At 32.1% G+C, this 15,907-nt stretch overlaps 1 protein-coding gene across 1 annotated transcript in view; it reads right to left on the bottom strand.

Annotated features, from left to right (window-relative positions):
• The window catches only part of SGCZ (sarcoglycan zeta), a 274,769-nt gene extending 262,663 nt beyond the window's left edge, over positions 1-12,106 (bottom strand). Inside the window, exon 1 of the mRNA XM_023533686.1 lies at positions 11,912-12,106. Within this exon, the coding sequence (XP_023389454.1) occupies positions 11,912-12,106 (195 nt within the window). The remainder of the gene's footprint in view (positions 1-11,911) is intronic.
• Positions 12,107-15,907: the final 3,801 nt, after the last annotated feature.

Below are 15,907 nucleotides of genomic sequence, written 5' to 3'. Positions count from 1 at the left end.
GGCTACCCCAAAGCTGACAGACATCAGATGACATAAATAGCTTATGACACAGTGTACTTATTTGCAATGGTATTTTAATGGTGAATTTTCAGAAATATTTAAAAATATTATATTACTTATCTAGCAAACTAACTGTTTATGATTAGTAGTATTAACATGTTATATTAGTACTATTAACTTATTATCTACTACTGATATATATTTGGTCTGGAGATAAGTTTGCAAATTAGCAATGATAAGGTCTATGGTGATATTATTATTTAAATTAATAAATTCATATGAGTTTCTGCCCAATAAGATTATTTTTACTAAAAAACAGCTTGGAGACAACAAATGTGACAACATTTCAACTATGTTTTTGAAAAGCAAATGGTTACCTTCTTTTCATAAAATAGCAAAACATTAACCCTTCTTAAGATAATTACTACTATTTCATTTTGAAACTTAAACACTCCCTACTAAATAGTCAAATTATATGAAATATACTATATGCTATTATTTGTGAGAAGAAGCACATATGCACATATTACTTTAAGTTTAATCTGATCTAATATAATATTTTATGTTCTGGCTGTAAGTCACCCATATGGGGAAGTAATTTTATCTTTTTTGGACTTTCATCTTCTCTATGTAAATGAGGGCACTCAGTAGTCTTTTCCAGTTCTATATAACACACAATCTATTAAACATGAAAACTAACAAGCCTGTACTCTCTATAACTTAATCATTCAATAGCTCATTTTCTTAATCTTTTGTTTTATCCTGCAGAATATCTGATATTCTAGTGTACTTCATTTTGTATATGCTATATATAGTCTGTGATTTATCTTATGCCACCATTTTTGTAGTTTATTTCCGTAAAAAGAACTACTACTTGGTATGTCTGAACTTGAATAAAAATGACTACATTTTTCTTTATAAAGTCAAAGAAAGAAAATGTACTGCTAGGCTAAGACTAAGCATGAAAGATTTCATCTGAGAGGGACAATTTGTCAGAAAATTATGAGGAGGTGCAAACAGAGTTATAATGGAAGTGGTCTTGCTACATTAACTATATCATTCACTCTCATAAATTCTGTAATAAATCCACACACACCACACTGACGGCTGGTACAGGCCGGACGGTTCTCCAGCAGGAAGGCTCCCACCACTGGTACTCTCCTACAGGATGGTCATCATGCCACAGAAGGTAGTGTTCCACCTTGGCACATGGTGGGCACCACGATTCAAGTACTGAGGAGTTAAATGGGAAAATGGAAATGGCAACCCACGAAAATGGACAATACTAATGTCCTAAATTACCTTCAGACTGATCTCTCATCATGGCCAATTAATTACACCTCAGCAAAATATAGTTTAATCAGGTTAGTAGTAGATTGGAATCATAGGGATAAAACAGACTTTATGAAAACTGTTGTCCTCTTTATAAAGGTCTCATTAATAAGTGTCATTGCTCCATCCAGAAATTAAATCCCAATATCTGCTCTACCAAACTCAAAAGTTAGTCTTTCTTGGAACTCACAGAGGAGTTTTTATTGTTCTAATTACTCAATGACTATAAGAGATGAGGCACAGTCCTCCATTAAATTAAAAATAGTTGAGAGGACTGAGGTATCTTTTGTCCAACACAGTCAAAATATAATTAAAAAGCAGTGATGTCATAGGTAGGTATTTAATGGTGGTATTTGAATGCACTAAGCTATACAGGGAAGTGAGTCATTTAATGAAGAATATTGAACTATTTAATTTTAATTTAATTTTACTAACATTAATGCAATAAAATGTAGAAAAAATGTGAAGTTTAAAATTATACAGCTCTGTTCACCTGTTTGAACTCGAGAAGTTTATTTAATTTCCCTAAGCCTCTGTGTCTTCAATTGCCAAAAGGAATATAATACGTACCTTGCAGTGTTGTTGTAACAGTCTATAAGGTCTGGTTTATAAAGCACGTAATCTTGCCAAATGAAAATTACATGCTAAACAAAAAATGGCCTCCCAGGCATTTTAAACTGTACTCTCATATCTAAAGGATTATAGCCTAAAGGTTGTAATTTAGGGTATTATAAACATGGTTCAGAATACAATAACTCGATCCGGTAATAATTTAAAATTCTGGACATTAAAAAATCTCAGAGCATTTAGGATCAAGAACAGATTTCTGCTCTATCATCCAGTCAATTTTTAAGTATTACATTTTTTAAAATGGTTCAAAGTGATTAGCACTCTGTGGCGAATGAGCTTCCTCATTCAGACAAGCCAGTAGGCTCACTTCAGATAATCAGGTTCTCAAAATAAACAGCTTGGGGGTCATCAAAATAATGATGATTTTGACAGCTGAACCATTTCTAAGACCAAGTTTTAGATAAATTGTTTTTATATCTCAGCTTTAAACTAGAATTTCAAAAGAAATCTTAATGATCTCTTTATTATCCCAAGGAAATAAGACATTTTCAAGTGATAAAATGTATCACATAAAATAACTTTAATTATTACCAGCTAATAATTCATGGAATTAGTATTTGTCATTAAACATTGCTGGAACCAACTGAGTGCTTACTCTGAGACTCCATTTTAAGCAGTTTTATGAGTTCATTCATTTAAAACTTCTAATATTCCTGTGAGTCAACTGTATTGACTATTTTACAGCTGAAGAACCTAGAGTTAGAGAGGTTAAATAACTCACACCAGGTCATCCTACTAAGCAGTCGTTGTGGAGGCAGAATGAGTATCGGGCTATCTGAGCTCCAAAGTTCATGCTTTTAACCTTTATTCACAATCATTAACACTCAAATTTATTTAAGATTTCTTCATTAATTACATGCATTAAGATCCTTTTATGTGTCTAGGCCAGTTTTATGCTCAATTTTAACAGGAAGAATCAAGTTAATTCACATGATGTCTGCAATAACTATGAAGTTGGAACAACAGAAAATGACTAAGAATAATAATAGCAAACTCATATAGTTGCTAGGATAGTCCAGTCACTTCTAAAGAATTTTCACTATTTTAATTCTTTTAATTTCAACAACAATTAAATGATATAAATAATAACACTGCATCCATTCTACAGAAGAAGAAACTGAGCCACAGTTTAAATAACTTACTCTAGATAATACAGTTAATAAGCAGCAAAACCAGGATTTAGACCCTAAGGGCTGGCACCAGAGTCTGTACTTTTAACTACTACGTGATGGATGATGAGAGGCAATTTTGTCAGAACCAGTAATCTAAGGAAATCTTGATACTAATACCAATTTTATTTGGGGAAATACCTCACTGGACGGTAACAGAGACTCAAGCATTTTCCCTGGCTATATAATACTTATGAATATAAAATGAATTCAATTTATGTTCTTAATTGTTGCATACACAAAAAAGAGCCTAATAATTTGTGGGTTTTTGAAAGTAATGAATGCTTACTAAAAAGAGCATAAGGTTCAGAATTTTATTAAGTCTGATTTTAAGTTCATGTTTTATAACAATTCTGTAAGAAATGCAATATTAAAACCCATAACCCTTATTTTGCCCTTTTAGTCTACTTGAATAAAATTCCTCTCCATGTCCAGTTTCTACTGCTATTGATCCCTTTGATCTTTCTTTCAGTAACGAGATTAGGGGGAGCTTATTTTGTTTGCTCTGTGTGTGTCTTTCATTTATTTATTTTTTTATTAAAGTACATTCACAAAATCACAAATATCCTAAACGAGAGACCAAATTGGGTCAAATTTCTCTAGAAAATCTTAATATTTCCTTAATTAAAACTGTTAAATGAAGAGGCATTTGGGGAAGTTATGTGTGATTGTGGTGAGCAGGCTAAGGCTCCACAGCAGAAGAGACTGAAAGTCAAGAAACACACAGTTATTTTCTTTCACTCTTAAAGGCCAGATAACTTTTTCTAGAGGGACTGTAAACAAGTGATGGTACAGAGAATCTGGGATTTGATGGTAATTTACAAATAACTGCCATCTAAATGTGGCCTCTCTTAATTACCGACTGATCTTGCCTCAAGAAAGATGAAGCCGGATAGTGTAGAAAAAAATATTTCATACATAAAATACAGGTGTTTGTTTGTGTGTGTGTGTGTGTGTGTGTGTGTGTGTGTGTGTATGTGTGTGTGTGAGAAAAAGAAAAGACTGAGATTTTCCTGTAGTTATTACTGAGGGAGTCAGTCAGAGTCAATAATTGGAGCTTCAAAGAACTACACTTTCACTGAAAAACTATCTTACCTAAGTGCTTTGGGATTCTTGGAAAAAAAGTACTATGCTGTCTTACGGTTAAGGGAAGCTAGTCACCTTGGCTGAAAAACGTGAAAAGACCTGAGGAATGCCACTCTGTTAATGGTGTGTGGGGGGGGTTGGGGGGTGGGAGACAGAGAGAGCGAGACAGAGAGAGACAGAGACAGAGAGAGAGAGATTGATTTCAGTTAAAAACAAAAGCCTATTAACATAAAAACTGAAACCAATTGGACTCTGAAGCGGTTTTAATTGGAAAAATGAAGACATTAAATTTGAAGCTCCCTCTACTGAAAGTAAATCTAGATCACTTAAAATTATAAATAGTCAACTAAAAATAATACATCATCTATTATATGCCTGTCCAAGATACCAAGATAAATAAGATAATAAGACCAACTTCTGCTCCTTGAGGAATCCCCACATTAATAGGACTGAGGGAAAGTTGGTGAAGGAGAAGAGGATATATTTAGATAAACCATAATTATATATCTAATATAACATAGTCCTATCCCACAGATAACATAAATGAATAAAAATAGATATAGAAAAAAAAATCTGTCATAAAGGGACACCTAAACAACAAACCAATAAATAAGGAGGGTCATTATGAGGTAGCTGGCTGTCAGATTTGTGGCTTAAGTGGTAGAAATGTATGTTAGCTGGCAATTCTATATTAAGAGTTAAGAACAACAACAACAAATGACCCTTATAGGATGCTGGTGGTATCAACTGATTCAGTCACTTTGGGGGAAAATTAATATTGAAAGTCAATATTTCTAGACCTACACTTTAGACTTTAGAATTTAGAGAAACTCCTGTGTATGTGCAACTACAATTATTGATATAGAAGAATGTTCACTGCATCTTGTTTGTGAGAGCAATTTAAACAACGACAACCATTGGAAACAATTCAAAAGGAGAACTGATGAATAAATAAGATCTGTTTATTCAATGAAATTTACAGCATAAATAAATTGCAGCTACACACATTAATAGAGATAAATCTCACATATTGTTGAGCTAAAAACAATATTCTGTTTGAGGTTTACATATACATATGCACATATGAAACTAAATAAAAGCATAAAAATATTCAGGATCGTGGTTCTTTCTAGATCGAGTTAGGAGATATTAGTAAAGTACTTTTCCATCTGGGTGATGGTGGCACAGGCATTCATTTTATTATTTATTATTGTTATTATTATTATATATGCCTTAAATATACGTGTATTCTTTTGTAGGATAAAATATTTCATAATAATTAAATCAAAGTGTTAATAATGGTAGCTCTCTATACAACTGATGTGGGTAATCAAGACTGGGCCTGCTTCCCTGGAATGTATTAGGTCTTAAATTCAGGGATTCTAGGGATTGTTAAATTTAATACTCAGAACACAAAAGTGCATTTTCAATGTAGAAATTAATAGATGCCACTGCATAGGCCACAGAACCATCTGTCTCCTGCCTTCAAAATACAGCAATGGAACATGTCAAAACCTTGGACCTTCTAGATCTTACATTCTGTCTGTGGGGAGTGGAAACATGATAAACAAGAGCATATAAAGAGAAACAATTTTGTGATGAACTTGGTAAGAAAAGAAAAAAGTAATTAAAAGTCAACAAAATATGGTTATTTCATATTTAAACTTCACATATGTCTATACCTACCCATAGATTCTGGGCAAGAAATAAAAATGCATTTGGGATGAAGACACAGTTCTGATAAATATAAGAACTGGCTGAATACATGGAGAAGGAAAAGTTCATTTCAAAGTAATGGTCTTATTAGAGAGTGAAATAAAGAAAAAACTGTGAGAGTAATAAGTTTTTGGATGGTCACACTAACAAAAAATAGCATATTACAAATATACTTTAGCTATCTTTGGTAGACTGATATGGCTATAGATAATATGTCACTGAGTTAATGATGAAGATTAAAAAGAAGAGTCACAAGAGTGACACGGGAATGTGTGGTACTTCACTTACCAAGGTATTAGAAACAGGACAGGATTTAAGACTCAGAAAGATGTTTATTTCATTTCCCCCCAAATTAACTTTTAAAAATTTTACCTTAAAAATGTTAAAAGCAAACACTAAATGTAATATATGTTTTCTCAATTTTAGACAGATAACACTAAAAGAAAAGAAAATGTGATGAAAGATAAATGACAATTGCTCATAGCTATAAACAGAAAGATACGTTTAAAGGGTTTATAATATTGTGAACATATAGTTGTAATAATATAATATAGTTACCATTTAAAATAAAAGCAAGTGGCAACTAAAGAAACTAAAGTGAAATAAATAAATGAGACTATATCAAATTAAAAGTTTCTGCAAATCAAAAGGAAACGTCAAACAAAGAGGCAACCTACTAAATGGGAGAAGATATCTGCAAACAATGCCTCGGATAAGGGACTAATATCCAAAACATACGAAGAACTCATATAACTCAACAACAGCAACAACAATAAAACAATTCAATTAAAAAATGGGCGAGGACCTGAACAGACACTTTTCCCAAGAAGACATACAAATAGCCAAAAGACATATGAAAAGATACTCAACTTCATTAGCTATAAGGGAAATGCAAATCAAACCACAATGAGATTCTAACTCACACCTGTAAGAATGGCTATCATCAACAGAACAAGTAATAACAAGTGTTGGAGAGGATGTGAGGAAAAAGGAACCCTCATACACTGCTGGTGGAAAGTAAATTGGTACAACCGCTATACAAAACAGTATGGAGGGTCCTCAAAAATTTAAGAATAGAATTACCATAGGAACCAGCAATTTCTCTTCTGAGTATCTACTCAAAAAACATTTATGCATAAAGATATATGTATTCCCATGTTCACTGCAACATTATTCATGGTGGCCAAGACATGAAAATAACTGAGTATCCTCCAATAAATGACTAGATAAAGAAGATATGGTAAATATATATAATAGAATATTACTCAGCTATTAGAATAGATGAAGTACTTTCATTTGTGACAACATGGATGAACCTTGAGCTTATTATAGTAAGCAAAATAAGTGAGACAGAAAAAATTGAAAACCATATGATTTTACTCATATGTGAGATATAAAACTGAAAGCAGCAAAAGAACAAGACAAACAAAACTTAAGGACAAGTCAACGTTTTAGTGGTAATCAGAGGGAAATGGGGAGGGAGGAAGTAGATAAGGATAAAGAGGGTTGAATATCTGGTTACAAAAGGAGATTTGATTTTAGGTGGTGAACACACAATGCAATATATAGCTGACATATTCTCAAATTGTACACTTGAAACCTATATAACTTTATTAATCAATGTCACCCCAATAAATTTAATTTAAAAAGTGATTGCATAAGAATCTGTTACATATTCTGATTTTTAAACATAAAAATATATATCCTTGATGTGTATAAGTGTATAAGTATGTGTACATATATATGTATATTTGTGTATATATTTATATATGTGTGTGTTAGGACATATTGTGGTCTTGATAAATTAATTGATAAATTCATGTCAGATTGGAAGAATGAAACTAGGATCTCATCATGATTGGAGTTATATATAGGGAGACTGCAATAAAATAACAAGATATTAAATGACAATAACACTATCTAGTGATTTAAAGGCTGGTTTGCTTATCATTTAAAGGAGGATTTAAGCAGTTGATGAGTGACCAAATGAAGGAAATATTGTAGAGTGTCCCCTACAATACGTGGAAGGTGGAAGATTGAAGTAAAAATTTGTGAGTTCCTTTTTAATTCTAAGACTATGATATTCAATCCTATTTCTTGTGGTATTTCTTTTCAGCCAACATTCATTCTACTGATCACACAAGTCTCTAAAATTTTTTCTCCAGTTTGTTCAATTAATTGATTGTATTTCAATTATTATCCATATCTCGGTGCGTGTTCTTGACTTCTCACTCAGAACATTTATGAATTTCCTTGGCTCTTTGCTTAATAAATGGCACTTACATTTTTTTCTTTTGATGACTAGTTACCATATCTAATCAAATTAAGTTGCAGTTGGATGCCACTGACTTATGTGGCACTCTTGTGAGTAAAATGACTACTTTTTATTATATTAATTTTCAATTTTCAAATATAGAACTTATTTTCTTAGAATGAGCACTTGAACCAAGAAGAGAATAATGCTTCAGCAGAATGCCTGGATTTGATAGTTCTGCTGGATAGTCCATTTATAATGAACCACAAAGATATTATACCAACCAACCATAAAACAACAACGTCAGCAATAACATGTGATTGGGTTACACTGATCGCTGGAGAATGAGATTTTAAAATCTTTCTCTTCAACTATTTCTACATGTATCAACTCTTATAGCCAGGAAATTACTGTTTATATCTATCTTAAGTCTTTCACCCCGTAGTATAAACTCACTTCCTTTTTCTGGATTTTCTGCAGTCGGATATCTCAATAGCAGAGTGATTTTATTTTCTACAAAATGAGAAACAGAATAAGATCATATCAATCATACAGATCATGCATAATACTGGTCATAATGGTAGACTCCAAGAAATATCATAAAACAGGTTGACGGCTACCTTTGCTCTGCTGAAAACAATATTTTGATAACAATAACATGCCCAGTTTGCTCAAATAAAAGATGTTAACAGCCACATATTTTCATATGTTAGATGGCAACAGTTAAAATGAAAATGAAATACATTTTGTGCAAATCAATAATACTCCCCAAACAATTTACACATCATTTACTACTTCTTACTATAGTATGGCAAGTGGTTTTCGTATTCATTCTAGAGATAGACATAATTGCAATGCATCGGTGAAAACATAAAATTGATTTTTTTCACTGCTCTAATATAAGAGGATTACAAGTTATTTCACATTTTTCAAGTAGATATAACTTATTCTGATGTGCAGTATTCAGAACTGCTAAATTCTACAACTACTTAAGTAATTTAGTAGTAATTTAGTTCAATTATGAATTACCGCATTGAGATAGGTAATATGTTACCTTACAAATATTATCTTGATGCGATAATTACAATTTCATCTTTCCTTCTATTTCAGCTACATACAAATAGCTTCTATAGCTGAAGGAAGAATAGTCCTCAATTTTAATTATAAAAAAGTAAAATTGTAATTAAAAAAGGAAAGATATGACCCAAATTAAAATAGATAAATGATAGATAGGTAGGTAATAGATGACAGATGATAGATGATAGATAGATAGATAGATAGATAGATAGATAGATAGATAGATAGATAGATAAAGTAGATAATCAAGCCTCCTTTGGAAATAAACTTTTCATTATCCTCAGGAATATGTTGACATTTACATTTTGGCCAGCTGAGGTTCAATTAGATAGCTCCATAGGTGACAGAAACCGTGGATCCTGAGAACAAAGGTGATTGTTTCAATTATTTCCCTTGAATGGCTTATCTAGCCTTGGCCTCAGCATGGGGCAAGATATTGGGAGCCAGATGCATGAAGCCATGTAATTATGTGTTTAAGTCTATTTTCTTAATTAATTTAAATATGCTTGAGAAGTTTACATGGCTTGAATCTGAAAATTCCCGTGGCTTGGTCACTGGATAGTATCAAGGCTTCCTGAAGTGAGAGTTGATCACATCTTTCACGAGGTTTTGAAAGATGCCTTTTGGTAGATGAAATTGAATGCTCAAAATTTCAAAACCTGGAGAAAATTTTTCTACACTTTATCTCATTTTATTTATTCATTTTTTTTTAATTAAGAAAATTAGGTTGAAAAAGCTGCTGTCAGCAATTACTAATTTGGCTGATAGTTGCCACAGAATAAAAGGATCTGCAGGGATATACACATTACCCCTACTGGACAAATGAATCATTAATAAAGCCCAGATATTAGTAAGAGAAGGTAGGAGTAGAACTCAGAAAACAACAACAACAAAAGTCTAGGGGTAGAACCAGTGACATTTGTGTCAAAATTCTTCCAAGTGTGTATAAGAAAAAGAGGGGAGGAGACAAAATGAGACAACTCTTGAGACAACGGAATGGTTTGAATGTATTACCAAAGAATCACATTAAGCAACAATTTACCTAGTAGCCTCCAAATCCACACAGGCTCACAGGCCTGGATCAATGACCTTGAACATTTATCCATGTCTAGAATGCAGTTCATCTTTCTAATCCTGATACATACTGAGTTCTGCACATCTTTTGTCTTTCATTTCTTTGTTAATAAAATAACTTCAACATTTGCACTGTGTTGGATAAAATGGAACCCTTGCTCAGCTTATTTTTTTTCACAAGCATATGCTGTTTTATCATGATTTGCACAGTTATAGGTTTTTATTTTCTCTTTGGAAGGTTAAGCCACCTGCCCTTCTAGGCTTCTTTTGCTTACAACTGCAGTGCCCTACACGATGGACAGAAGCTGGCTCATTTTCTCTTTTGACATTTTATTTCAAGTTAAGAGTTAGATGTTAGTAATATCAGGAAATTAAAAAAAAAAAAAAAACCTTCTCTTGCTCAATCTATACACAGCAATGATTTTTTTTTAAGTGACATGCAATATAGAAAGATCAGTAAAGTTAAATAGCCAGCTTTACACTTGCCCCTAAGGAAGCAGAGTTTTAAAGAATAATAGCAGTCTAGTCAGCAAGTGAAAGATACATCCTGTGTGGATGTGAAGATATCTGTGATCTCTAAGAAAAAGCAGAATGATTTAAAGGCAGAGTAGAGAAGTTTAAAAATTTAGCCAGAAGACATAAAATGAGCTAAACTGGACTTTGCCAAGCAGTTATTTTTCCAAATAAGTCATGCTAATTGGTTTATTGTACACATTCAATAAACTAAAGCAAAATTCACCAATAAATTATACGATTATTTTATTATTGTTATTAATTTTCATAAAAGATTGATTTAATTTCTAGTGTATCTTCTTACCACATCTGTGCTCCAGAAGAATGAGATTACTATCTGATAACAATTACAGACATTGGCCACGGAGCCCAGGTAAAATGCTAGAGTTTAGATTTGATCATGCAGTACGTTACACAGGAAGCAGATGTAGAGAGGCAGATACTCTATATGAAGTATTTCAAAGGTATTTATGATTTCTAATATTAATTTTATTATGAAACATCATCTCAAAAACAGAGTAATTTCTTAGATTCCTAGGTACAGCAAACAACAGTTCATGTTTTTATTTGTTTGTTTGTTTTTTAGGCGAGGCAACCCTTGGTTGACCTCACAGATTGCAAGGACCTTGTCAGTTTACAATCCCTTAATTTTTTATTCTTTACACCTACAGCACCTGTTATGGGCTCTCTCATCCAAGTACTAACCAGGCCTGACCCTACTTAGCTTCCAAAATCAGATGGGATCGGGCTTGTTCAAGGTAGCGTGGGCATAGGCTCATGTTTGTTGGCTAAATGTTTTCTAACTCTAATGAGTCAGTGTGTTGTGCTGTCTCATTATCTAAATTTCCCACAGTTAAATGGCAGGTAATAATATATGTGTGTCATGAATAAACATATTGAATTCAGTCTTAAAATAATGTATGACAGCCTTTGGAATTTCAAGATATCTATTTGTAAAGATTAAGATGAATAACTTTCAATTTAAAAAATAAAATAACAGAGCTGTATCATCTTTGAACCAAAAGCAATAAATATAAAATGAAATCATGGTGGTACTTACCACAGTGAAATTCATAACTTTCAATATCCATATTGTCATGGCTAAGTTAACTATCATGGTAACCAACAGCAGAAGGACAAAGAAGTATAAGCACCTCTTTCGCCATCCGTAAATTCCCACTGGGTACAGTTGTGCATTCTCAGCCCTTGGCAGGTTATTCTGTTGTGTTGCTAGTATGTATTGTTCTCGTGTCATCTGGGAAAAAAGAGAAAAAGAAAAGAAGTATTCAAAAATAAAACCAATGATTTTTTAAAATCAAAAGACACAACATATCTAAGAATAATGGGTAGGGAGTGCTCAAATAATTATTACTGTGTAACTAAAATTAGTTATTAATTAAAATAATTATAATGTCACAAATCCCCTCAAATCATTATCATCAATGTTGCTTTTTAGAACTATTTAATGAATTGTTATATCTCTAAGATATATATTATTTTCAGTCAGGTTTGCAAAACCTTAACAGTAGGCTTTCTCTCAGGAGTCTCTGAAGACTCTCAGTTCTACTTCTAGTTGTTCAAAATCCAACAACTCTTCACACATTCAAAATGCTCTTGAAATAGGTTTCATCTGTTCTTTGTGATAGAGACTAACTGAATCACAAGGTACTTTTGTGCCTTTATCTAAAAATGTAGGATCGAACAGCTCAGTGTATATGATTTAATAACATGTTAGTGTATTTACAAGAACCTATGGAAAGAAAACACGCTTTTATTTAGAAAAATATAGACATAGCTATTTAATTAAAATATTTCTTTAGGACTTTGTTGGTCATTTATTTTGGTTATATTTTAATGAGTTATCAGAAGAAAACTGATCTCTGAAAGAACACAGCAATATACTATATTATTATAAAATATAATGATATAAGCAGAAATTGACTTTGGAAAAGGAGAGATGGTATTCTTTGGAAATTTATAAATTTTGGGTTTAAATTAATTCCTTAAAAAGCACATTTATTTTTTACTGTCTAATACAAAGAAATATGAATTAGAAAAGTTAAAGACTATATACCGAGTATATGATATTCAGAATGACATATTTATTACCTGAAATATGGAAACTTTAGTTTTAATAAAATATGATTTTCTATAAAACAATAATTTTTCATCTTTTTTCTCCTTATGTTTTTCTCAGATTTATTTTCTTGTGTATGTCAATGAAATGATTACTATACCAACAGAAACAATAAATTATACCAAATTAAAAATAACAATAAAGAATTAAAATTACTTGTCAAGTAATATAAAATATGTGCTATAAAAGTACTAAGTTACGATGTTTATTGATCCAATCTTACTTTAAATGAAATGTTGAACTAGATATTGAAAAATGCAAAAAATACAAGTTATTTGGTTTTTCCTATTTTTTTTAATATTAGAGCTGTAATTTCAAATTGCATTAAATGCAATGTTAAATATTATGTTTCCAATTTATGACTGAATTATATAATGCTCCATATAATAAAAAATAGTTGTATACATTGAATCATAATTGTAAATGAATTAGAAGTGCTAATAATATTAGATGATCAAGAGTAAATTCATAATATAAAGAATTACTTTTTATTGTCATTATTAATATTTAAGTTAATATTTGATGGTTTCTTGAAACTGGGCAAAAAGCTTTAATCTTCATTAGATTTCAATTTGCAGGGGAGAAATGTAACCTATGAACTGCTAGGTAACATATGTTATAAGAGGCAACAACAGACTGCTCCATTTAGATTTCAGTGTCTGACACCTAGAATGCTAGTATGTATGTAAAAAGTATCATCTTCTTTCCAACCCCCAATAGTCTTTCTGCTCTTTCAGTGAGGCTTTATTATTTATTTTCTAAATTAGGAGTAGAGAAAGGAAAGCACATATGAATATAACCAGACATGGTATCTTTCTGGATAGACCGAAAAGGCTCAAGAAAATTCAACCTCTGCTACTATCTGTGAGAACAGAGAAAGAAAATAAGAGATGAAAGGAGATTATATTGCATAAATTTTAAATTGTTGTTGGTTAATTTAAGGGTAAAAATAAAAATAAAAGCTATTAATGGAATGCCTCATTTTATGTTTTGTAAGGGAGAAATATCTGAAAGGATGACCAAGTGACCTGCCACATGTTTGTGTTCTCATGACTTTATAAACACAGATATAATGCAGAGATGTCAGCACAAAGACTCAAAGGAAACAGTAAATTATTTGTTTATCTCACTCACTAATTTGATTCATTGCAATTAAAATATAAATTGAGCATCTAATTTCTGCTCAGACCTGTTCCTTGTGTTCCCTGTTATTGAAAATAGGAATATAAAAAAGCATGTATCTCCTGGAAAACAAGCTAGATAATTTGGGAAACTGATTTCAATTTCTGATACAGAGCCAGTACTTGGTACACTCATGTAGAAGTATATAACATCCTTGTGACCATAAACATTGAATCTCGGTTCCAAAATCCCTTAACCTGCTCACTGAGAGTAGCCATATTCTAGAAGTGGTAAATCTTGTTGGTGTCACTATTCATTGAGCGTCAATCATGTAAAATTTAACACTACAATTGTCTGTTATTTGTTCAGACCAGGAATGGAGCACAACAGACTAAATGCAGTATCAGACCTAGATGCAGAATTATAATCCCAGCCTGGCCATTCTATTCCATGCTTCTAGGGCAAGTCGCTTAGCCTTTCTCTGTCCCAGTTTTTTCAACTCTCAAATGAATATTACATTGACTTATATAAGAGTAATATGGGGATAAAAAAAGGAGAACGTTAAAGTGCCCATTTCATTTTAAATGGCAAAAATACTCACTTTAAAAATTTATCTTCCATCTCTTAGCTAGTGGTCTCCTACTTAAGTGCTGTATAAATATTTATACTGAAATTAATTTTAAAAGCTATGTCTCAAATATAACTTTAAAAACAAAATGTTGATGTTTCCAAATGATATGGTATGAATATTACACAGCAAAAAAGGCATTTTGTTTTCTGTTCCTAGAAAATGAGTCTCTAAACAGCTACTAATGTTGAGAGAGATTGAAAACAATACAGTAAAGTCCACTTACCATGGTGATACAAACTTCTTCCTACCTATGGTACCTAATTCTCAAAGGCACATTCTAACACGACGATGGTTAAAATTTGCTATTTAAGAAAAATGACTACTTGGAATGGATTTTTTTTCCAGTCGGTTTATGGAAAATACTGTATGTAGTCAGGCTTTATAGCCTAGAAAAGAGGCAGCCTATCAACTGAATTTCAAGAATGACAAAAGATATCTTGGTCAAATGGGCTGCCTCTTGAGATGGGAAATAGAAGAGGATTCTAGCCAAACCTGACAGAAAAAAGAAACCTAAATATGCATTAAAAGGGAAACGTTCCCAGATGAACAAAAGGTTTATAAAATATGGACAATTAAAGAGATTTTTCAGTGACCCAGTGGTCGTCTTTAGCTTATTTTACATACTTCATACACTATAAAATTAAGCACTTTTGTAAAGGAAATAATTCTTCAGAATTTAATTGGATGAAAACTCAATCACAGTTTTGGGTCATCATTAAGGCATAGACTTAGATTTAGGTTCCTAACAATGAAATAAGTGGATTCTCAGATCTTCTCATGTAACAATAACAGAAAACTTAGCCATTAAAGCAGTTTTGAAGGAGGCTGAGAAGTCTTTTGCCCACTTAGAGGCATACCAAGAGATAAATCAACATAGACAGTCCTGAGCATCATGTACACGAATACTGCAAGCATGAGAAGCCCACCAGAAAGCACTGCTACACATACACAGCAGGGGAAAAAAGAAAAATCTTTAAGAAAAAACAAATTTACCAGAAACACAGCTCGGGAGTTTAACAGGGCAAATGGAAAACACACACTATTTAAAGCAATAAAGATCAACAGGAAAACATGTTTAAGGAACAATACTAAGAAAGAGAATCAAAGAACGACTAAGGGCTGTTGGCTTTTATTCTAACAGCATGTAGGAAAAATGAGAACGAGGA

The sequence above is a fragment of the Pteropus vampyrus genome, unplaced genomic scaffold (assembly GCF_000151845.1).
Source record: "Pteropus vampyrus isolate Shadow unplaced genomic scaffold, Pvam_2.0 Scaffold108, whole genome shotgun sequence".
Lineage (NCBI taxonomy): Eukaryota > Metazoa > Chordata > Mammalia > Chiroptera > Pteropodidae > Pteropus > Pteropus vampyrus.
Note: the sequence above shows the minus strand (reverse complement) of the source record. Positions and strands in the feature narration are given on the sequence as shown.